Source organism: Myotis yumanensis, unplaced genomic scaffold, assembly GCF_028538775.1.
Source record: "Myotis yumanensis isolate MYYU_CA2020_CCGP unplaced genomic scaffold, mMyoYum1.0.hap1 SCAF_9, whole genome shotgun sequence".
NCBI lineage: Eukaryota > Metazoa > Chordata > Mammalia > Chiroptera > Vespertilionidae > Myotis > Myotis yumanensis.
This window is the reverse complement of record NW_027223760.1, coordinates 61147643-61171750: the sequence shown is the minus strand read 5'-3', so window position 1 is coordinate 61171750 and position 24108 is coordinate 61147643. Positions and strand designations below refer to the sequence as shown.

Sequence of the window (24108 nt, the reverse complement as noted above, 5' to 3'; positions counted from 1 at the left end):
GAGTTCTTCAGCTAAACCATATTTCAAGTATTTGATAATCACATGTGGATAACGGCTATCACATATAGAACATTTCCATCTTTGCAGAAAGCTCTGTTGGACAATGCTCATCTAAATACCTTAGTGTAGCTCATGAGGCCTTTTACAATCATCTCAACCTTTTACTCTAGCTTAATTTTTGGCTGCGACTCACTTTTCAGCCTCCGCATTTTTCAATGTTCCCTAACGACCCAGTGCCCTTTCACAACTCCATGCCTCTGAACATGTAGTTTCTCTTCCTGAAATGCCCTTTGACTTTATTCCCTGGTAAACTCCTATCTATCTTTTAAGATCCTATTCAAACATCACCTTCCTTGTGAGGTTCCTTTTCTTAAACACAATAATTTCTTCCTGTGTGTTCTCCTTGCTCTTTGAACCTAGCTCTGTTGCCCTTGTCACTGCATTTTGTTATTATTTGCTAACAATCATGGCTATGCTCTTGGAAGGGAGATCCTGTCTGATTGTTCTATAGATCCGCCCAAATGATTACCTAAAATTGTGTGCTTAATGCTCTTTTGATATCAAGTAATATGTTTTCTTATTTGTGTGTGGCATATTTGGAAAGCTTATTTGTTGCTTTAGAAGTCTTTCCTCTTTCTGGTAAAAACCTAGAATGACTTCCTGTCTTCCAGGTTGAAGGTCCATTTTTCTTCTAATTAATTCTGATTGGATTTGAGAGGGATGTGGTAGGAGGAGTTGACAAGGTCAAAAAAAAGAGGGACTGTATGTAGGAGCTGGCTCAGATGTGCTCAGGTGCCAATCGTTACACAAAATAATGTGTGTCTAGAAGAGTAGGCAAGTAGGAAGATGGAGGGGTGGGGGGGTGGGGGGGAGTCCATGGAAAGAAAATTGGGAAATTGTATTTGACTTTTTTCCAGGCTAAGTGGGCAAAGTTTTTATTACCATTTTATAAAAACGTACTTTTTTTTTGGCTTAGAATTTAGTAAAATTTTGATAAATTCTTGTGTATCCAATTACTGGGAAGTAAGTCCTTCTGATCAAGAAATTAAAATATCAGTTAGTTCCTCTTCTGTGATTATGGTTAACGTCACTCCGAAAGGCTTACTTTCTTCTGAGCGGGCCATTCATCCTAACGGCTCAGCGTCTAGAGACCTCCACGGATCACTCTTTGTCGCAAATCTGACAGTCAATCATCTCCACTTGGGCGCTCCGACCACGCCCACTGCGGAGACCACGCCCACCGAAGCAGTTCTCCCTCCCACCTCACGGCTCCGCCCCAGACCTAGCAGAGGAAGGTCCTCATTGGTGGAGAAGTTGTTCTGGTCCCGCCTTGGGCGACGGCCATAGGCCGAACTGGAGTGGGGCGGTGGTGGTTGGTTGCCTGGGGACGGGTCCCTAGTCTTGCCCGTCAGAGTAGCTGGCGGCAGTGGCGGCTCTCGGAGCTGGGTTGTCAGTCAGTGAGCAGAGGGGGAAGATGGCTCGTCGGGACCCGTTTTGCTAGGAAGAAGGGGGGCAGGTGCTGCTACTGCCCGGGAAAAGGAAGAGCCGACGCCTTCGCTGTCGCTTCGAGCCAGACGAGTGAAGTTCTGGGAGTGGAGGTCTGGGAGCCGCTCTGGTGAGTCCGGTCGAACGACCCACGGCGGGCCCCCAAGGCGGCCGACGACCGATAACTTTTTTTGTCAGGGAGGAGCCGGGCGAGGCGGCGGCGGGGAGGGGACGGGGACTTTGTCTCTTGGGCGGCGGCTTCGTTGGAGGTAACGGCTCCCGCGCGAGTCGTCGCGGGTGGGCGCAGGACCCTGCTGGGCGCGGGGGCGCGTCGCGGGCCGCGAGCGGCGGGCCCGGGTGAGGGGCTGCGGTCGGCGGCTGCTCGCCCCGAAGTTGGGCGCCCCCTCCTGCTGCTGCCCGGGCGGCGGCAGCCTTGAGCGCGCGGACTCGAGCCTTTCTTCCCGGCGAGGAGCGGTCCAGACTGCGGGGGGTGACCCGGGTGCCGCTGCCTCGGGCGGGGGTGGGGGGTGGGGTGGGGGGTGGAGGGGGCAGGCTGCCCCTCTGCGGAGTGGACCTGGGCCGGGAGCCCCTCACCCCCCCGCCCGCGGCTGATGCTCCGGCCTGACCTCTCCCATCCTTTCCTCCCAGTCCAGCGAGGCTACCGCTCTCGGTCCAGTCTAGCGGCCAAATGGTCCCGTCGACCCCCCCGCGCCCCCCCCCCCCCCGCCCCCGGCCCCTCGTTCATTGAAAGCGTCTCCTGGGGTCTGTGGCTCCCCCGCAGGACGTAGGGGTTCAGAAAGCAGCCACGACTCCTTCCTTGGTTATTACTCGGGAGATCTCTTCAGCCTTTGCCTCCTTTTTTCTTTGAGTTATGACTTCCCCGAGGCCGCTTTTAACATTCTCGAGGATCGCCTGGGTGTTGTCTGAACATTGTTGCATGGAGAGACCGCAAGTTTGCACGCCTCGGCCGAGCTGGCTGTCCGCCCTTCAGTGTGCACATGTGTGCATTGTACACTCCGAGTGTAGACGTTTCCGAAAGGTTGAACGTTGCAACCCTAGCGGCGGCGGCTGCACAGAATCGGTGTCTGATACACACGCTGCCGCCCGCCCGGCAGCCCGGCCGCTCCGCTCGCGCTGCAGGTAGGGGAGTTGGTGCCGCTGGCCTGGCAGCTGCTACTTATCTCAGAGCCCCGACTGCAGGCAGCAGGGCCCATGCAGTCCTTTTGCAAATGATCTGTCCTTTGAGTCACACGTAGTTTTTGGAGCTGGTATGCCCACCTCTTTGGCTCATGTAACCCTTTACAGTTTGAGATTTTCAGCTTTTAAAATCTCATCTACATAAAGTCGTAAGGATCTCTTTTCACCTTGAGTCAATGTTATATTCCGGGGAGGCTTGTTTTCCTTAAGAATATTGTCTTAACATCCAAACTCTACCCCCTCAAACTCCCCCAACTTATAAGCATTCCCCCCGCCCCCTTTAGGTTAATAACATTTTAAGGTTTGCAAGATCCGTATTAGTCCAAAGCACCACATTTTTAAAGTGCAGGGAAAAGCAAGAAAGAAAAAAGGAAAACCTTTAGTTATTCAGATAATTCACGTAAACAAAATAGTAAGGGAGAAAACCATCACATGATTAGAAAACAAATTCTGGATTTGGCTTATTCTTTTTTTAATTTACACTGATTATTACCAGAGAGGGATTATAAACCCTCTTAGTTATCAGCCTTAACAGTACCTGGTATGGACATCCACATAAAGCATTGGCTAGATTAGTATGTTATTCCTATTTCCTTTCTTTGTTGTATTTATCTTTTCTGAAGTCTGCTGTTGGTTGCATTTTTTTAGAGTGGTGTCATTTTGACAGTTTAAAAATATCTTATGGTCAAGATATTTGACTGTTTTATTCAGGATCCTGTTGCCTGATATTTATTTTATAATGAATATTAAGAAATCTTTAAATAATGTTAGTATGAAGATCATGTTTAGGGTATCAGGTTTATATTTTGTAAATAATTGAAATTATGTCAAACAAATGTATTTTGTACTGACCCAAGCTGTTAGGTACTAGGGATACAGAAATGAATGTCATAGCTATTGTCATCAAGGAATTTACTAATTTACAAGACAAGTAAGTAAAATAACAATCATACAACCATGTGGTAAGTGATATGCCTAGTGTAGTAAGGGAGCAGAGTAGGAGATAGCTAACGCTTGGTGTAGGTAGAGTCAGGAGCACGCAGTAGAACAGTGGTTCTCAACCTTCCTAAGGCCGAGACCCTTTAATACAGTTCCTCATGTTGTGGTGACCCCCAACCATAAAATTATTTTCGTTGCTACTTCATAACTGTAATTTTGCTACTGTTATGAATTGTAATGTAAATATCTGATATACAGGATGTATTTTCATTGTTATAAATTGAACATAATTAAAGCATAGTGATTAATCACAAAAACAATATGTAATTATATATGTGTTTTCTGATGGTCTTAGGTGACCCCTATGAAAGGGTCGTTCTACCCCCAAAGGGGTCGCGACCCACAGGTTGAGAACCGCTGCAGTAGAGTTTTGAAGTATGATAATTTTGCCAAGTGCAGTGAATCACTTTCCAAGAGGAGAATATAGAAAGTGAGAAGGCAAAGAGGCATGAGAAACCATGATAGATTAGAGAGGTCATTCTCAATGACAAGTCTAAAGTCAATAACATTGACATTGAATGCAGGGGTTAGGGAAGTGGTGGAAGATGAGACTAGTGAGGGTGGTAGAAGGCTGGACCAGGGCATTGTTTCTTGAATTTGACCAAGCTATGGAGCATTCAGGTGAAGATGTAGGTGTCTGGATCTATGGATGTGGAATTTGTAAAGGAAATCAGGATTAGAGGGAAAATTGGGGGTTAATTTGAAGCTGTATTGATTTAGTTATGTTGAAATAAGTCAGGGAAAGCCTTTAGCATGATAAAAGCAGCAGAGAACTGACTGATAAAGAGGAGAAGTGGGTAGAAGAATAGTGTGAAAGAGAAGAGAAAGGTGGAGTCAGAGAAGGGTGGGAGGGCCATCAGGAGAGATGCTAAGGGTGGAGAGATTTTCACATAGAGGAGGAATGGATGGACAGTTTTGAATGCTGTAAAGAAGTATCAAGTAAGGAGAGGACTCCAGGAACCAGTGAATTTGTCAGGAGTCCATAGGTGACTTTAAGAAGTACAGTTTTAGCTGAGTGGTGATTCAGAAACCAGTCTTCAGAAAATTGAGAAAGAATGGGTGATGATGATAAAGTAAACATGCTTAAATGAGGCATTTCAAGAAAACTGAAAGAATGGAGAGAGGAGATAAAGATCAATATAGAGCAGTGGTTCTCAATCTTAGCTGCACATTTACAATCATCTGGAGAGTTTTTAAGAATCCCAGTTTCCAGGGGGAGCCCCCGTATCAATTTGTGGGTGGGACCCAGACATCAGTATTTATTTCAACAGCTTTATTGAAGTATAATTAGCATTCAATAAGCTACACATTTGAAGTGTGTAGTTTATTTGACATATGTCTACACTCACAAAACCATCACCACAATCAAAATAATGAACAGATTCATCACCTCCAAAAGTTTTCTCTCCTCCCTTTCCTTTCATCTCTGTAAGCTATTGCTCTACTTTCTGTTACAATAGATTAGTTGCATAGGTATTTTAAAGTTCCCTGGGTAATTCCACTGTGCAGGCATGTTGAAACCACTACAAAGGGATTCAGGTTGAAGAAATGTTATGCTTGTTTCTTTACATTCTTAAGGAAAGCAAGAAATAAGATATTCAGGAAAGATTAGATAGATGTTTATTGGAATTAAGTCCCTGAGACAATAGAAGTGGTTGGAATTTAGTGCTTTGACCAATAAGAAAGGAAGATAATTCTGGAAACAAAATCTCTAACAAAGATGTTAAAGATAGTATATTTATTTGTTATCAGCATCAAAGTTGTCATCATATAGTATCAGGATTGGTTTCTGAAGTACTAAAAAAAATTTAGCATGTTGATATTGTGAAAATGGATGGCCTTCAGAAAACCCCTTAAATGGAGCCTGAGACCCTGGCATCACCATGTAATGTTTTGTCATTTTTTGGAGGGGAGCAGATGGAATTAACAGTTTGATTATTGCTTATTGTTGAGAGCCAGAGTCTTTTTGGCCCTCGCAGAGTTAGGCTGCATATTTGCACTGAAGAAAGAGAACATTTAACATTTGAAAATCTCCTGTTTACAACATCTTTGCTCAGAAGAAATCCTGCTTGCAGGCTGTTAGGATATATGCCTTTTAAATACATTGGGGGAGAAAATAATTTCTCTGTCTCTCAAATGAGACTGAGAAGAGTTGTGATTAGAAAGTGTCGAAGGCCCATGCTTTCTATACTGAGAAAGATAATACCTATATTCCCCCCATTCACTTTTTAGAAAAAAGTTTCTGGCTCACAATTTGAATGTAGATAAAAGCTGAGCCCTATTGGTTTTGATGTCCAGGGGTTGTTCCTTACTCTTGATTCTTACATTTGGCATGGGGCTAAAAGCAGAATGGCTAATATCTAAATATTTTTTTTCACATTGTACTTGATCATAAAGGTGGAGTGAAAAACTTCTGATTGTTTTCTAGAGTTCTCAACATTTCTTTCACTGTGATTCAGGCTTGGCATCCCTGATTTTTGTGCAGCCTAAATAGAGTGGGAATATCAATGTTGCCCTGATTTTGGATACCATTGTAGCTATAGTCACAGCAGTATTGTAAACATTCGGTATTTTCTTAGTTACTAATGTAATACATAATAAGTGTAGTAATATTGTAAAATTCAGGAAAGCATAAATTATAAGTAACATTTATAATGCCTCCATCCAGGGATAATCATTATTATCACTTTGGTCTTATTGGCCTTTTTAATAGGTATTTACTTTTTTTTTTTTTTTTAAAGAAACCATATCATATATAGTTTCATTTTTTGGTATGAGTTGTTTTCTCGTTGTCTTATTTTCACTTAATAGAATGAATGCTTACCCAAGTCAATAAAGTATTATTTGTTTATAACATAACATTACTTTAAATGTGTGGATAATATTCAGCAAATGGATTTATCATCATTTATTTAACCACCATTTCAATTGTTGAAAATTTAGGCTTTTCTCAAATGTGAGTGAATAATGTAGTAGTTAGGTTCTTGACAGTTTAATCATTATATTTTTATTTCCTTAGGATAAATTCTGAAGTCAAAAGTTATGCATATTTAAATTATTTTAAATAGGTATTAATAGATTGCCTTCCAGAAAGGTTTAATTACTATTCACATTTATTGTTTTGAGAAAGCCAGCAACCTCTTCATATTCAGCACTAGCAATGAAAAACTGCCATTTAATATGAAAAGTTGTATCTTATATAAATTTTATTTCTTTATTAGTGACACTAAATATTTGTATTTCTTTTGTGAATTATCCATTAGTGTCTTTGTTTATTAAGATATTGGAGATTTTAAAAAATTTAGTTATGAGAGCTCTTTGTATGTGAAACTATTATACCTTTGTCAAATTACATTGCAAATAATTTCTCCAGTTTGTCATCTGCATCCTAATTTTGTTTTTGGTGTAGGTTTTTCTTTTTAAACAGATTTTTAAAATCCTCACCCAAGGATATGTTTTTATTGATTTGAGAGAGAGAGAGAGAGAGAGAGAGAGAGAGAGAGAAAGGAAGGGATAGGAAGAGAGAAACATCAATCTGTTGTCTTTTCCATACACCCAACCTGGGATCAAACCCTAAACCTAGGTATGTGCCCTAACTTGGAATCGAACATGAGACCTTTTGGTGTACAGGATATTGCTCCAACCAACTGAACCACACCGGCCAGGGCTTTTTACACAGATTTTTAAACATTTTTAGTATAGTTAAATCTATCAAATTTTCTTTTGATATCTGCCTGCTTAGGAAAGCCTTCTCGAATTTCCAGGGTATATAACTATTCACCTCTATTTCCTTATGTTACTTTCACAGTTTTAAAAAACATTTACATCTTTAAAAAAATATATATTTTATTGACTTTTTATAGAGAGGAAGGGAAAGGGAGAAGGGATAGAGTGTTTGAAACATCGATGAGAGGAACATCGATCAGCTGCCTCCTGCACATCCCCCAGTCGTGGGGATGTGCCCGCAACCAAGGTACATGCCCTTGACCGGAATTGAACCTGGGACCCTTGAGTCTGCAAGCCGACGCTATATCCACTGAGCCAAACCAGTTAGGGCACATCTTTAGTCTATTTTGGATGTATTTTAATGTAGAGTAGCAAGTCCATCATTTTAATACTTTTTATTGAACAATTATCTTTCCTCAAAGGATTTATTTTTAATTTTATTTTTTTCTTTAGCTTCACAATTATTGTTTCTTAAAGTCAGTTTTCCCCCTTTTTATCGATTTTATTGGGGTGACACTGGTTAACAGAATTATACACGTTTCATGTGCACAATTTTACAACACATAATCTGTACATTGTATTGTATGTTCACCACCCCAAGTCAAGTCTCTGTCCATCACCATTTATCGCCCTATACCCTCCTTCACCTTCCTTCACCTCATAACCACCTCTTCCCCAGCAATCACCACACTGTTGTCCATGTCCATGAGTTTTTTTTCTCCTTTTTTTTTTCTTTTTGGCTCAATCCTCCCTCCCCTGCCACTTAGCCCCCCCACCACACCCCCAACAGCTGTCAGCCTACTCTCCATGTATATGCGTCTGTCACTATTTTGCTTGTTAGTTCATTTTGTTCATTAGATTGCACGTATGAGTGAAATCATATGATACTTATCTTTCTCTGACTGGCTTATTTCACTTAGCATAATGTTCTCCAGGTCCATCCATGCTGTTGCAAAAGATAAGATTTCCTTCTTTTTTACAGACAAGCAGTATTCCATTGTGGAAATGTACCACAGCTTTTTTTATCCACTCATCTACTGATGGACACTTGGGCTGCTTCCAAATCTCAGCTATTGTAAATAATGCTACAATGAACATGGGGGTGCATATATTTTTTTCAAATTAGTGTTTTGGGTTATTTGAATAAATCCCCAGAAGTGGAATTACTGAGTCATAAGGCAGTTCCATTTTTAATTTTTTGAGGAACTTCCATACTGTTTTCATAGTGGCTGTACCAATCTGCATTCCCACCAACAGTGTACAAGGATTCCCTTTTCTTCATATCCTTCCTCAGAGGTTTTAAATGTCATCTTTATTATATAACAAATTATGTTTATATATATCTATATGATTTTTTCTAGGCCTTTTATTCTGCTTCATTGGGATCTTTATTTTTTGATCCAGTAATTTCAAACAGTCCTAATTATTAGAACTTTTAATATGTCTTATTATATGGTTGTGTGAATTCCTATTATCTTTTTCAAAAGATTTTTGGCATTTTTCATATATTTATTTTTCCAGATTACCTTTAACTGAAAACATTTTATTAAGATTCTAAAAGAGCCCCATTGGAATTTCTAAATTAATATTTTGGAGGTAATTGTGATATCTTTACAATATAATTATAATTTCTCCAAGTCATCTTTAATGACTCAGTGTGTTATAGTTTTCTTCATTTGATTCTGCCTGTCTTCAAAGTTAAATTTTCATATTTTAAAACTTATTTTGCTATTGTGAATGTAATCTTTTGCCTTTGTATTTTAAAAAGAATTACATCTTCTAGGTGTGGGACATAGAAAAGTTGGTGATTTGTGTATACTGTTTTCTAAATGGTCATTTTGTGAGCTTTTAATTCTAATAGTTTTTAATATTTTTATAATAAGGCAGTTATAGCATTGGACATGTTAGTTTTGTCTTCTTGCCAATATCTAATACTTATTCCTTTTTTAAAAAATTATAATTATCAGAACATCTAGGATAATGTTAAATTATGGTAGCGAATAGTAAACATCTTTAGCTTGTTTCTCATTTAAATGAGAATAATTTTAGGGTTTCAAAGTTGTGCATTATTTTTGACAATTTTTTTAGCTTGTTGAGAAAATAGTTTTGCATTTTCTTTAAGCAGAAGATCTTGGAATGGGAATGAGATAATATTTGCATAATGCACTTTATTTTTTTAAAATATATTTTTATTGATTTCAGAGAGGAGAGAGAGAGAGAGAAACATCAATGATGAGAGAGACTCATTGATTGTCTGCCTCCTGCACGTTCCCACTGGGGATCGAGCCTGCAACTTGGGCATGTGCCCTGACAGGGAATCAAACCATGACCTCCTGGTTCATAGGTCAATGTTCAACTTCTGAGCCACGCCGGTTGGGCAATATAATGCACTTTATATAATTCACATTTTAATTTATTGGGTGTTCAAAAACAATTTGTATTCCTGAATTTCGTTTGTACCTTGTAAAGAATGTGATGTAAGATCAAGGAGTTTTGGAAACAGTACTTTCCTACTGTAGTTGAAATATTTGCCGTTGTTGAGGCTTGTATCAGGGTAGCCTTGTGGTAGTAAATGTTAAGTGATATTTGTTTGGTGTGTGTATCTTGAACAAAGAGTCTTTGATTAGCTGATGAACATTAGCTGCTTTCTCATATAAATGCATAAAGATTCATTTAGTTCTTTGCACGAGACTTAATGAAAACATTGTATTTGAGTTCTTAAACTGTACTATGAAAATTATTTCAGGTTATAGAGTGATTTATAGACTTGGAAATTTAGAGAATAATGTAAGCCTTAAAAGTGCTAAAATTGGGCAAGCAATTATGAACTCTATTTTTATCTTTTTGAGCCCCTCTGGTTTTTTTTTGCCCCTTTCAGTGTCAATAACATTTAATTAATTGAGTTAGGGTACTGGTTCTAATTAACATACATATACTACACTCCCCTCCTCTGCCCATGTGGAGCATAACAAGTTGCCCATTTGGCCTCTTTAAACTTGCTAGGCACATATACACCCTCTTCCCCCCTAAATTTCAAGTTTCCTGCTCATTTGTTAACCCATAGATATTACAGTAGTGGACAGAGTGACAACATAGCCCCTAAAACGTAAATACTTTAGTAGTTTAGAAGAGGGAGAGACTTTTTGGGAAAATTATGAAACTTCAAGTGGGTCCTGATAGAGGAATGACTTCATTCCAGATGTTGAATAGGGAAGAAGATGAAAATACTTTAAAAATGAGTTGGGGGAAAGCATCCACTATGTAGGAAAAGTAGAACTGTGCAAATGAACTAGACTACTAGAGAAGTACAGAAAATAAGAAGGATGGTTACATGGGTGATAGAATCAGAATACTGAAGTCAGTGATGTCTTCTTTGTAGAGTTTCAGAAAGGAAGACACTTGTGACAAGGTTAAAGAGAAAGAATGAGTATTGAGGAAGAACCAATAGATTTATTTATAAGACCATGAAGAATATATGATGAGAATTAATATATACTGTAAAGGCGGTAAGGAATACATTTGATGGTGAAATAATTGGAGGCAGTGACAGTAGATTAGGTAACTAAATCAGAAAGTTAATCAGTGAAGCATAAATAAGGATGGCAGTAACTGGAGGGCATTAGAATCTAATAAAGCCTTCCTCTCATTCTCCCTCCATCCCTTTTCAGGAAGTGTAAGATCCTGAAATTTATTCTCAATTGTCAAATTGATAAATATCTTGTTAGTGATGATGAGGGCTATCATTATTTACGTCTATGGTGTGCCAGTGCCCTATTTGTATTATTATTTTTTACCTTTTTTTAAAGAGAGCATTTTTATTATTATCTTTAATATATTTTATTGATTTCAGAGAGGAAGGGAGAGGGAGAGGGAGATAGAAACATCAATGATGAGAGAGAATCATTGATAGTTTGCCTCCTGCACGCCCCCCACTGGGGATCGAGCAACCTGGGCATGTATCCTTGACCGGAATCAAACCCAGGACCCTATAGTCCACAGGCCAATGTTTTATCCACTGAACCAAACCAGCTAGGGCTATTTTTTACCTTTTAAAAAACTTTATTGTTTAAAGTATTACATATCCTCCTCCTTCCCTACCCCTTTGACACTCTCCATCCTGCTGCTGCCCCCTCCTCAGGACTTCCCCAACCAATGTTTATCCACGGGCTATGCATACATGCATATAAGTTCTTTGTTTAATATTTGTATTGTTTTTAATCCCTAAGACATTCCTATAATGCAGATGTTGATAACTACTTTTCACAGTTGGGAGCATCCTTATTAACAGTTCTGAGATCACTATAGTAAATACCAGTGATACACTTTTTCATCTCTTTTCTTTTTCTTCATTCCATTCATTGAAAAAAAATACTGAACCCAAGAATTTTCTGAAAGTCACACGCTAACAAGTGCCAGAGCTGGGTCTAACTGTGAAATAAAGACTGACTCCAGTACCCTACCATGATTTTTCTATGACCCTATAATTTTCAACTTGGCTGCCAAAGAGAATCATCCATGTAATTTATTTTTCCCTACCAATTTATTTTGGAATGAAAATATTCTAGTTTTTAATTTGGAATGAAAATATTAGGGAGAAAAAAAAGAATAAAAGAGTATTGGATTGTTGAATGGTGATTGAGAATGGGGACTCTGGAGTTAGACTGCTTGGGTTCTAACCCTAACTCAACCACTTACTGGTATGTGACCTTGGACAGGTTATTTGTTTAGGCTAGCAGCAGCTGCTCCCTTCCTTCCTTCCTTCCTTCCTTCCTTCCTTCCGTCCGTCCTTCCTTCCTTCCTTCCTTCCTTCCTTCCTTCCTTCCTTCCCCTCCTCTTCTTCCTCTTCCTCGTCCTCTGCCTCTTCCTTCTCTTCCTCCTCTTCCTCCTGCTCCTCCTCTTCCTCCTCCACCTGCTTCTTTTGTGAAGTAGAGATTATATTAATTCACCACTTGTGAAGACTGTGAGGATTAAATGAAAATTCCCATAAAGCACTTAGCATGGTGCTGGACACATAAGTGCTTGAGGAATATTAGTCATTATCATAATATTATCCATGGACATCCATCATTGCTGTGTATGAGACATTTGACTCACACTAAGTGTTTTCCAGACTTTATTCCCAGTGATGCCAGATGTGTCTGAACAGTAAAGGATTCCATGGTCAAATGCTCTTGGGAAAATACTTCATTCTAAACACCTTTCTTGGAGATTTATAACACAGATTTAACATATAAAGGCCCTGAAAAGTCCTTTGATTAAGCTTAAAAGAAAGAAACTTCTTTAACTGTCTTGAATAGTTACATTTTCATGGGGAAAGCCTTTTTTTTTTTTTATAACTATAGTACCACTGTTAATATCTTTCTGAATAGTTTTCTTATAACATCAACTGAGGAAGCACTGCCTAAATTATTTAATGTATTTGCATTTACTTCAGTTAGTGAATTAATACAGAGGTTTATCCTTTTATTTTTCCTGATTATAATCTACAGTAACAATATGATGTTTAGTTGGAAGGATCCAGGAGTTGGGGATTCTGATATTTCTGTAACTAGGAGAGTGATCTTATATTTTACCTCTGTATGTGCCTTGATTTCTTTCTTTTTTAAAATATTTTTTTATTAATTTCAGAGAGGAAGGGAGAGGGAGAGAGAGAGAGAGAGAAACATCAATGATGAGAGAGAATCATTGATTGGCTGCCTCTTGCACGCCCCCCAACTGGGGATTGAGCCCGCAACCCGGGCATGTGCCCTTGACCGGAATCGAACCTGGGACCCTTCAGTGGGCAGGCTGACGCTCTATCCACTGAGCCAAACATGTAAATTTAAAATGTTTGAAATGTAAAATATGACACGACAATCAAATGACAAAATTTTTATATCTTAGATTAATTGGAGATTAATATTGAAGTAGAATAAAAAATTTAACTGTCAGAGCAGTTATTTATAATTAACTTGATTGTCTATCTTGAACATTCAAGATAATAGACAAGAATTACTAGAAGTCTGAATAACTAATTCACTAAGATTGGTAGAAATAATCAGAATACATAGGAAAAGGATGGCTTTCCTAAATACTTGTAATTAGCAATTATAATTACAAAGAACAAAACATAAAGTTTAAAAAAGAGAGAAGAGCTCATTTATAATAGTAACATAAACTAGCCCCTATCAGATAACAAAAGGCATTTGTAGAACAGACTGTTAATTGTTCACAACTATTTGTTCACAACTATTCTCTTATTATGGGTAATGCCCCTAACTAAAATTCTTCTAGTTGGTTAAAGGAGTTGAAGGGGACAGATGTTTCTTATGAGCCCACAGGGTCTCGGTTGTCTTTAGCTCAGAATAATCTGAATACCACAGAGACACATCTTGGGGTGACATGTTCTGAACCCCAACAGTTCCCTCCTCTGAAGCTACCTGAGAGAAGTATCACATTCCAGAAGTTGGGTCGATAGAATTTGTTCCATATCTCATTAAACCAGTCTGTTGACGTAACCGGTTTGGCTTAGTGGATAGAGTGTCGGCCTGCGGACTGAAAGGTCCCAGGTTCGATTCCGGTCAAGGGCATGTATGTACCTTGGTTGCGGGCACATCCCCAGTAGGAGGTGTGCCGGAGGCAGCTGATTGATGTTTCTCTCTCATCGATGTTTCTAGCTCTCTATCCCTCTCCCTTCCTCTCTGTAAAAAATCAATAAAATATATTTAAAAAACAAAAAAAAAAAACCACACAAAAAAACCAGTCTGTCTAAGTATAGGTCAGATCAGTTAAACAGTTATTCATTTTAGGAAGTGGTGATGCAGGTAGGCTCCCAAAATTAGTTCTATGGTGCAAGCAAATCAGGTATTTAATAAAAGGCATTTCTATGGAAACAAGAAAAATGAAGGTTAATGATTGGAGAAGACTATAATCCCAGTTTCTGAGTTCAGAATACAGGCAGTAGAGAAGATTTCTAGATGTCTAGCCATATCTAGATATTGAGCAAGTTGCTTCTATAGATGCTTGTACTTAAAACACACACACACACACACACACACACACACACACACACACTGCTTTCTTTTTTCCCCTCTTTGGTCTTAGGAATTGAGGATGATAAAGATAGGTGGCCTGTGAACTGCTTCTAGAGCTGCATTTCTGGTTTCACAATGTCCTTTGTAAGATAAGGACAATTGCTCTGGTTGACCTTCCTCCCAAGGCACTTCATCCCTAATTAGCTTTTTTTCCCTCTGGGTACATCGTTTTTTTGTGTTTTTATTTAGCATAGGGGAGGATGTATTTTTTAAAATATGTTTTGTTTTTAATTTATTTCAGAGAGAAGAAGGGAGAGGAGAGAGAGATAGGAACATGGATGGAAGAAAAACATTGATCACTGCCTCCTGTATGCCCCACACTGGGGATAGCTCGAAACCTGGGCATGTGCCCTGACCTTCGAACTCCTGGTATATGGGACGAAGCTCAACCAACTAAGCTAAACCTGTGGAGTGTGAGGGGTGGGGAGAGAGGATGATTTCTAAGAAATCCTATCATACTCTTTAATCTTCAGCTTCCAATTTTGCCAAATTTCTGATTAAAAAAAAAAGTTATTAAATCTTTTCAAATAGCTTGTCAGGTTTCAGCTGGAATAAATGGTAAATATTTCTGGCAGTATTAAACAATTGCATGGACTCAAGAGGCTGCAAAGGTCATTACCTTCCAGATCATTCCCTCTGATAGCAAAAGAAAGAACTGACAGCCTTCATGTCCCAGGCAGGCAGGGGAATGTTTCCTGGTGAGAGACAATGTCTATTTCCACAATACAATCAGATAAAGGAGATGCAATTACTTTACATGAAGCCTGTGCAAAACATAACAACTTGCCTCTAATCTTTTATCTTAACTCCATCAACCATTAAATCTTAACTATAGCCTCCATTAGAACTTTATCAACAGGTTTTGGGTAGATGAATTGTTCCCTGCCAGACATCCTTTTCCATAAAACATTCAGATAAAGTTGACATAACTCTTTTTAACATAAAGCCTGTGTTACGGCTTTCATAATTGTATCAATCCTTACATTACTATATTCTTTTAACCTAATTGTAGCCTGAGTTAGGGCTTCACCAATGGGTTTTTGTTCCCATAGTTCATGGAATTCTCATATCAAGGAGTCCTATAAATTTCTCTTTGTTTTACCCTTATCAATATTAAAATATAGGTATCTCATTTTGTTTATTTGATTTGGAAGCCCTTGCTTTTAAATGATCTAATCTATTTGGAACATTACTCATAATAATCATTGTAATTTTGGGTTATAATTTCCTTGAGGGCTGGCAGCAGTTTGGTAGGACCATAGCCATAAATGGAGTTTAGCCCACATTTCTGTCTGGCCATACGTTGGAGCTTCCAACCTGACAGTTACCAAGCTCAGTTCTTAGGACATAAAAATGTATAAATTGTCTTTTAATAAGATTTTGCCTTTTGTTTTTTTCTCTTCATAAGTGCAGAATGGTTATACTTCCAATATCCCATCTCCTTTCCTTCCTTCTCTCTTTTCCTCCCTCCCCCCTTTCTTTCTGTAAATATGTATATATTAATTTCAGAAAGTAATAGAGAGGGAGAGAGAAATAGAAACATCAATGATGAGGGGGAATCATTGATCGGCTGTCTCCTGCACACCCCACACTATATCGAGCCCAAAACCCGGCATATGCCCTGACCGGGAATCGAACCTTGACCTCTTGGTTCATAGGTCAATGCTCAGCCACTGAGCCATGCCCGCCGGGCTTGCTTTCTCTAGATCTGCAAATGTCTGAAGGCAAATAGGAAGGTGTCTGAGTTTATTTTGATTTCTCTCCCTCCATCTTATTAAAGGAATCTTAATGACTAGCCAGTATAACAATATGAGAGCTCTCTGAAAATGGTTTTCTTTCTTTTTCATTTAGAAAGTTTTCCAATTCAAAGGATTTGTCTATTGACGAGTAGGATCTTAATAGCTACTCAAACCAATATTCTGGATGCGAGAGACATCCCCAAAGGAGAGTGCAAAAAGATGCAACCCTCACAAGTTAAAGTTGACTCCCAGAGTGAGAAACAGCCATTCTAAAATATGGGGAATCATGTTTCCTCCCTTTTGAATGGGGTGTTTAGATTTCCTAAGGTCACATCCACATCCTACTTGGCTGCCTGCCATATGCATATTCTCCAACTAATGGAAAACAAGAATGAGGGGCCCTGTTTTTATCATCTCTGGGAGGAAATGGATATACATAGAAAATTCCCTTGAGAGCTTAGCGTGGCTGGACAGAGAGCAGGAGGCACACAAGCAAGTGCAACCTCTAGATAGTGGAAGCCAGAGAGAAAGTATTCTCACTGGTCATAAGGCCAAGCTCTTCAGGACATATGACAAGACAAAAGGAGAGACACCAGACACAGAGAGAAATACAGCATTAATAAAATACATAAGTACTCATACCAAATAACCAAACATTGATAAGCCCAAGAAATTAGTTTTACAAATATTTTCTTCTGCCCTATCCAGTTTGGCTGAGTGGATAGAGTGTCGGCCTGCAGACTGAAGGGTCCCCTAATAGAATTAGGATTCAGTTTCTGGCAATTCTGTCTCAGTTTCTACTACTTGATAATGCTGATGAAAATTAAGAAGCCTAATGCAGGTTTTATATCTGAATTAGGAGGTTAGAAAATTTAGGTAGAGCTAAGATTTTTCCTCAAGAAACAGTTTCTAAGTCTACTCTCATATAGATGGGTGGATGAAGATAACTACATTGTACTCTGACAAGTTTTGCTGGAGATAAATTTGTTTTTCATTTCCTAAGCTTCCTTTTTTTTCTTTTTATACTTAAGTAATTCCAATCTTCTGAATAACTAGTGTTGAATACAGTCATTATCTTGGATATTACCACTTTTACTTTTGTTTTGTTAATATTAAGCTTTAAGGGAACCAAGTGGCTTGCCTAGATAGACTGTTATTCTTATAAATAACTGAAATATAAGCAAATTCAATTACTTTAATGCCTTCTATAAAGTCAATTTTGAATGTATGTCTTTTTGAAAATACAGTTTTAAAATATTTTCTGCAATTTTCTTGCGATGCGTCATCTATTTGAAATTATTCACTTGAAACTAGGAAAAAATGTTCAGTATGTTTTGCAGCTGGCATTCATGAAAGCTGAAAGAAAATTGCAGAGCCAATATCATCATATTATGACACTTATACTTTTGTTAAAATTCTTGCATTTTAATGCTTGTTTGTGCACACTGGTTTTGAAATGAACCCAGTAATTTCTGTTTGAAATTGCTTTACTTTTACTAATAGGAAATAACTAAATTTTATAGGTTCATTTCTATCTATAATAATCTGACTATAAAGAAAATGTACTTAAAATTTTAACAATTTTCTATGTTAATTTTCAGATTGAAGATTTAGAACAGATGTGGAAAGATGTTCACTTCAGAGAAAGGGGTTGTGGAGGAATGGTTGTCAGAATTTAAGGTAAAATTTGTTTTAATATAATAATTATATACCAAAGAACTTTGGTCTGGGGTTTAAATTCTAGTGGCTTTTTTTTTTTTTATAACTGAAAAGCTAAATATTTGTGGAAGCAGAAGCATGTCCCAACAAATCTTGATAGGGAATTATTTACACATAGTAGTCTTTTCTAGGACATCAATTCCTTTTTTCTTAAAAGTGGTTCAAACAGTTTGTTTGTTTTTTTCCTTTGATGGCAACACTGCAAAGAATGGTTAGTGTCTGGATGTTGATGTCACTCTCTTCAACCACCATCAAATTCCCCACATGTTAAATGGGAGTGGGCATGATCAACAGTGAGGAGAAAATGGGAAGATATTCACCCAATTTTCTACCAGTAGATCTTTCTCTAGTTGGCTAACTCAGTGACGATATAGGGGTGTATAACTTTTGGTTAGTTGATGAAAATAAAGCCTGTTTTCTTGTTTCATGACTTGTGTCTATGATAGCTAAAATTGTGTTGCTTTAACCAGTTAATTACGTTGTCCTTGTCTTGGCTCTCATTGTTACACATAATTATGTGAGCTTTAGGATCATGAACAACAGGAATGAAAAGTTTGGGCTGTGACTGTCACTTTTTTTGTTCAGCCCTACCACCCCAAGACCTTCAGGGCTTGTTTCAGTGAGGGAGATTATATAACAGGTACCAGGCAGGCATTTCGCCAAAGGAAAAGATAAAATTGTTGTAGGATTTAGAGGAAGGGTGGAGTTCAGATGAAATTTAAATGAAGCTGTATTCTGACGGACTTAAAACAAAGCAGGGCTATGTGTAAATGGGGTCAATATCTGGTCTCAACTTTGAAATAGACCCAGGGTCCTGTTGTCTTGGAAACTACAAAGTTAACATTTATATGGAATGTTGTGTTCAAAAACCCCTCCTCTGAACCTTTGTACCTAAGTCGGAAATTGAGCCTGCTTCTCTGTGTCAAGGTGAAGTAGCTCCTCCAGGCAAAAGTGGGATGTTTCATTCTTACCGATTAATGTTTAAACAGTAATTTTTTTGATATTTCTGATTTTAGACAATAAGATTTCTCAGGGAGTAACAACATAGTAGTCACTCAAAAAAGGAGGTTGTTATGATACTTTTCGGCTACCGTGTGTCCTTGAGAGAAACAATATTTCCTATTAAATTTGCAGCTGGCCTTATCAGTCGTTGTTACCTCATCCTGATGAATGAATGGCTGAGCAGATTTTTATTTTTTCACCTTTCATAATCAAGAATTGAGTATCCTTCTATGGAACCCCTAAGTAGTTATAAAGTAAATTAGAATATTATAAAAGTGCACTGTATAAATTTTACGTATTGTAATAGATTGACTAAATTTTATGTGCTTTTTTTGATGTATATGTTGTCTTTGTGAATTAAGTGTTCAAGGTGTTTTTAAGTTTTTTTTTTCTGCTTCAAGAGAGTTCAATATGGTTCATTATATCATGATTTTTATTTTTTTGCAGTTTGATGGAAATTGTCAAGTTTAACAATTGAGTACCACTTCTAGAGCATTCTTATGTTTAATGGTGAAGCCTAATTTGCAAAAGCAAATATAGCCAATTAGCCATTCTTTAATAGGGGAGTTATGGAAAGATATCATGTTGAAAGATGGAGTATAGGAGAGGAGTCAACTATTAAGGCATATAATTTAAAATAATGACTGAGTCCCTTCCCTCACCTCTATTTGTTATTCCCCTTCCCTTCAGCCTTGACTATATAGATACCCTGGGAAGTGTAGCAGTGAGGAGAGTAAGAGGGCAGTATAGCAGTAAGGGCAGTAATGTGCCGAGTGTTTGAGGAAATGGGTTTTTTGGAGGGAGAGTTACAGAGATGGCATGTAGAAGAGTCAGCCAGAGTGGTTACATTGGTAGGTTGGTTACTTTGAGCAAATAAGTAATATGGAGGATAATGGGAGTTAGATTTCTCTGTGTCTGAGAAAGAAATTAGAAACATGGAATGGGGAAAGGCAAGAAAGAACCCTAGGACCCTAAGGTGTTGTATTGAAATTAGGAGAATCAGTATGAATTCATGGATCTAAATATGTATATGATATATTTAGATATGCATATACATGCATATGTGTATACATATATTTCCTAGTTTTTTTCACTAAAGAAGCAATGGCACCCCAGTAGCAATGAGTACACCAAGCACACAGGTCTTATTTTCTAATACCATCTTCCACTTAAAGAAACTAGGACATAAATAAACTAAGTAATATTTTGTTAATATAACATATACAGGGTAAAAGTAGTTTTTACAGTTGTTTGTATGGAAAATAATACAATAATTAATAAATAATAATACAAGAATAAACTCTCTTCCACATACAACTTTATACTTTCTTTTGCCCGACCCTGTATTATGTGGGTAGTGATTTTTATTAGAATTTTTATAAATTTAACTCAGGGGAAGGAGAGGAGTGAAATCCTGGGCCCCATGAAATAAAAAGTAATTTAATTTAATTTCCCCTAATCCTGCAAGATTAAAATTACCCAGTTTTCAGTCAATTTGGTATAACAAATGTTTTAAATTATTGCCTAGTCTGTATTATAGCCAGTTAAAGAGATATTTCCTATTCCTTGGTTAATTTGCTATGGATTCCTGAAAATTATTTTGAATTATGTTAATGTGTGTTTAATTTGGTTTTCTTTATGTTGGATAAAGAAATTAAGGTTATCAGGCAAAATCAGTAGTATACTAGAGGTAGTAGAACGCAAAAAAAGTGCTTTAGAACAAACCTCTTAAGTACTTTTAAAATTAGAGTAGCTTGTCTTTGGAAATGATTTGTGATGTTAATTACATTTTTGGTTAAAATTTGGCAAAATTTGAAGACATGCTTCATACTAAAGTATCATTTGGCAGATGGTTTTTTAAAAATGTAAGGATGTGTGATATAGGTTGGGTGGAAGAGAATTAATGAAGGTGGACAGATGGATGGAGAACCAATAAATAAAACAACTCTGTTCAAAACATTACACATGAGATTAGATTTTTGAGTGATATATACTTATATAAATACTAGAGGCCTGTTGCACGAAAAGATTCGTGCAATAGGCCTTCCCTTCCCCTGGCTGCTGGCACCGGTTTTCCTCTGGCACCTGGGACCCAGGCCTTTGCTCCGGCCAGAGCCACCTTCAGTCTTCGCTCCGCTGCTTTGCGCCTACGTATGCAAATTAACCGACATCTTTGTTGGCAGTTAATTTGCATATCTCACTGATTAGCCAATGGGAGGCATAGTGAAGGTTCGGTCAATTACCATGTTTGTCTGTTATTAGATAGGAGGACTAGAGGCCCAGTGCACAAAATTTGTGCATGGGTAGGGTCCCTAGTGGCTGCAAGCTGCCGGCCGGGGCCTTCCTTCATTCCACGCCACCCCCTGGTGGTCAGCGCACATCATAGCAAGTGATCAAACGCCTGGTCAGTCGAACTCCTGAGGGAACACTTTGCATATTAGGCTTTTATATTTATAGATAGATAAGTATATAATTTTAGAAAAGGCCTCTGCTTGGTTTTTTAATTTGAGAAATATTTTTATTGACTTCAGAGAGGAAGAGAGAGAAACATGAATGATGAGAGAGAATCATTGGCTGCCTCTTGCACACTCCACACTGGGGATCAAGCCCGTAACCCAGGCATGTGCCCTGACCAGGAATCAAATCGTGACTTCCTAGTTCATCGGTTGACACTCAACCACTGAGCCATGCCAGCTGGGGGTTGGTTGTTTAATTTAATAACCATGTGCTAATATGGCCAAACTCATCATGATTGGTGAAGTGGTACAAAGTATATTGGTCTGAGAAGTCAGAAACACTTTGATCTAATTATAAGTCTTCTGCTGGGTGGTTTTATGATATTGGGCCAATCATATAACTTCTTTGCGTCTCACTATTCTCATCAGAAAATTTTAAGTCTGGGAAGTCTGTGAAGATGATTTTAGCACTTTCTACACTGTTCCATGGTCACAGTCTGAACTCCCAACTCCATAACCTCACTCAACATTCTCTCAGATGTACAAAGACAACTCAGTTTGCTTTGTGTGATTTTTTTCCCCTTGGGCTCTGGCTTTGGGCTCTCCTTTTCAGTACACTTTATATACCAACAAAATAATTAGATTGGGACTTCATTATTTTAAGATTTCATGAATTTCAACCTCTAGCTTTTCAAAATTTTACTTGTACCATATTATCTTTCAGATTGTATCATTTTTCTTGATGCTTTATATAGATTTATCTAGCAGATTTCCAGACTCTTAATTTTTTCAATTTTCTGGTAATCACTGAATCTCAGTGTAACTCAAAATCCAGTCTTATGTGTAACATTTTTGAACAGAGTTGCTTTATTTATTGGTTTTCTACCCATCTGTCCATCTTCATTAATTCTTTTCCACCTAACCCATATCACATCCTTACATTTAAAAAAAAAAACCATCTGCCAAATGATTCTTTCTTATGAAGCATCTGTCTTCAAATTTTACCAAGACTAATTTTCCAACATAATTTCCGATAATTGCTTTTTTGTCTCCAGTTCTGCCTTCTGAAAAATGTGAAAGCTTAACTGGTATTTAAGAAGGCCAGTACTGCCCTAGTTGGTTTGGCTCAGTGGATAGAGTGTTGGCCTCTGGACCCAAGGGTCCCGAGTTCGATTCTGGTCAAGGGCTCGTATCTTAGTTGCAAACTCCTCCTTGGCCTGGGCTCTGGTCAGGCGCATGCAGGAGGCAACCAATCCATGTGTTTCTCTTACATCGATATTTCTCTCTGTCTTTCCCTCTCTCTAAAAAAAAGTGGGGATAGAGCTGCCTGCAGACTGAAGGGTCCTGGGTTCGATTCCAGTCAAGGGCACATGCCCCGGGTTGCGGGCTCCATCCCCAGTAGAAAGTGTGCAGGAGGCAGCCAATCAATGATTGTCTTTCATCATTGATGTTTCTACCTCTCTCTCCCTCTCCCTTCCTCTCTGAAATCAATACAAAAATATATATAAAAAGAATTAAAAAACAATTATTGGGGGGAAAAAAAAGAAGGCCAGTACCTTTGAACTGATACAGTGCAGAAAAATACAAAGATTTGCTGTAACACTATTTAAATCATTAGGGTCTTTTAGATCTTAAGTTTTTCAAAGCATGTTCATAAATATAGCAATTATATTTTCTCCCCTTGTATAAACAAAATTAACTTCTCCTATATTCACAAAATGAAATAATAATAGAATTGTGATAAAATTCAATAGTTCATGGCACTAATTTTTAGGAGACCTGTCCTGTCATTTTTAGCAGTAGTAGTTTGGTCCAGGGTATTTTCTAGAGCTTGGCTTTTCCAAAAAGAGCTGTTTTTGTTTGTTTGTTTTGTCTTTGGCTGTTTCACAGAAAATATTTTACCTCATGAGGCATAATTGGCACATAAACTAAAAATTATAGTTCACATTTTAAATGAATGTTCCATTTTTAGCTTAAATAGTATATATAATATAATCTTTATTTTTTACTAATTTTTTACGATTTATATTTCAATTCACTCAATTTAAAATTTTATAGTTAGACATACATATGTATGCATATATAAAATAATGTATTTTGCATATATAATTCAGGTTCATTTCCATCCAGGGGATTAGAAATACGCTGTTTATTTGACTATTATTTCCTTTTATATAAATTCCTCCAATATTAGGTTACTCTTGATCAAATAAGGGAAATGAAATGTTGTCTGGAGATCTTTTGTTACATGCTTTTGAAATATTGAAGAATGCCCTAATCTCCTCTTTATGTAAACAGTTGCAGTAAAACTCCTTCCCTCCACCAACACCTGAGAATGGTAGAAGGTTCCCAGATAGTTCACATTTACTTACCACTCTGCTGAACAAAACTATTTTATTAAATTTTAAAACAATCTATTTACTTATATAACCTAAAGTGAGATGTGACCTAATTATAAAGAATCTGCTGGTGTGTAAACAGTGACCGTGTTCATTTCTTATTCAGTTCATCTATAATAAATTCCTTCAGCAAAAGTTTGAGTACCAGGCTTTGTGCTGAGTGCTGTGGATGGAGAGGCAATAAGATAGTTCTTATCCTCAAGGAGCTCACAGTAGAGTGAAAATGAATCAGATATCCTTATTATAAAAATTATGCTGTTTAATTTTCTATGTGTATTTATGCACACATACAGCTATGTACACTAACCATAAC

At 37.9% G+C, this 24108-nt stretch overlaps 1 protein-coding gene across 2 annotated transcripts in view; it reads left to right on the top strand.

Moving 5' to 3' along the window:
- Positions 1–1413: 1413 nt before the first annotated feature.
- Positions 1414–24108, top strand: part of HYCC1 (hyccin PI4KA lipid kinase complex subunit 1) — a 61467-nt gene continuing 38772 nt past the window's right edge. For both annotated transcript variants that reach the window (XM_070424423.1, XM_070424424.1), the window contains exons 1-2: positions 1414–1615; positions 17821–17899. In XM_070424423.1, coding sequence (XP_070280524.1) covers positions 17849–17899 — 51 coding nt within the window. In that variant the 5' untranslated portion in view covers positions 1414–1615; positions 17821–17848. The remainder of the gene's footprint in view (positions 1616–17820; positions 17900–24108) is intronic.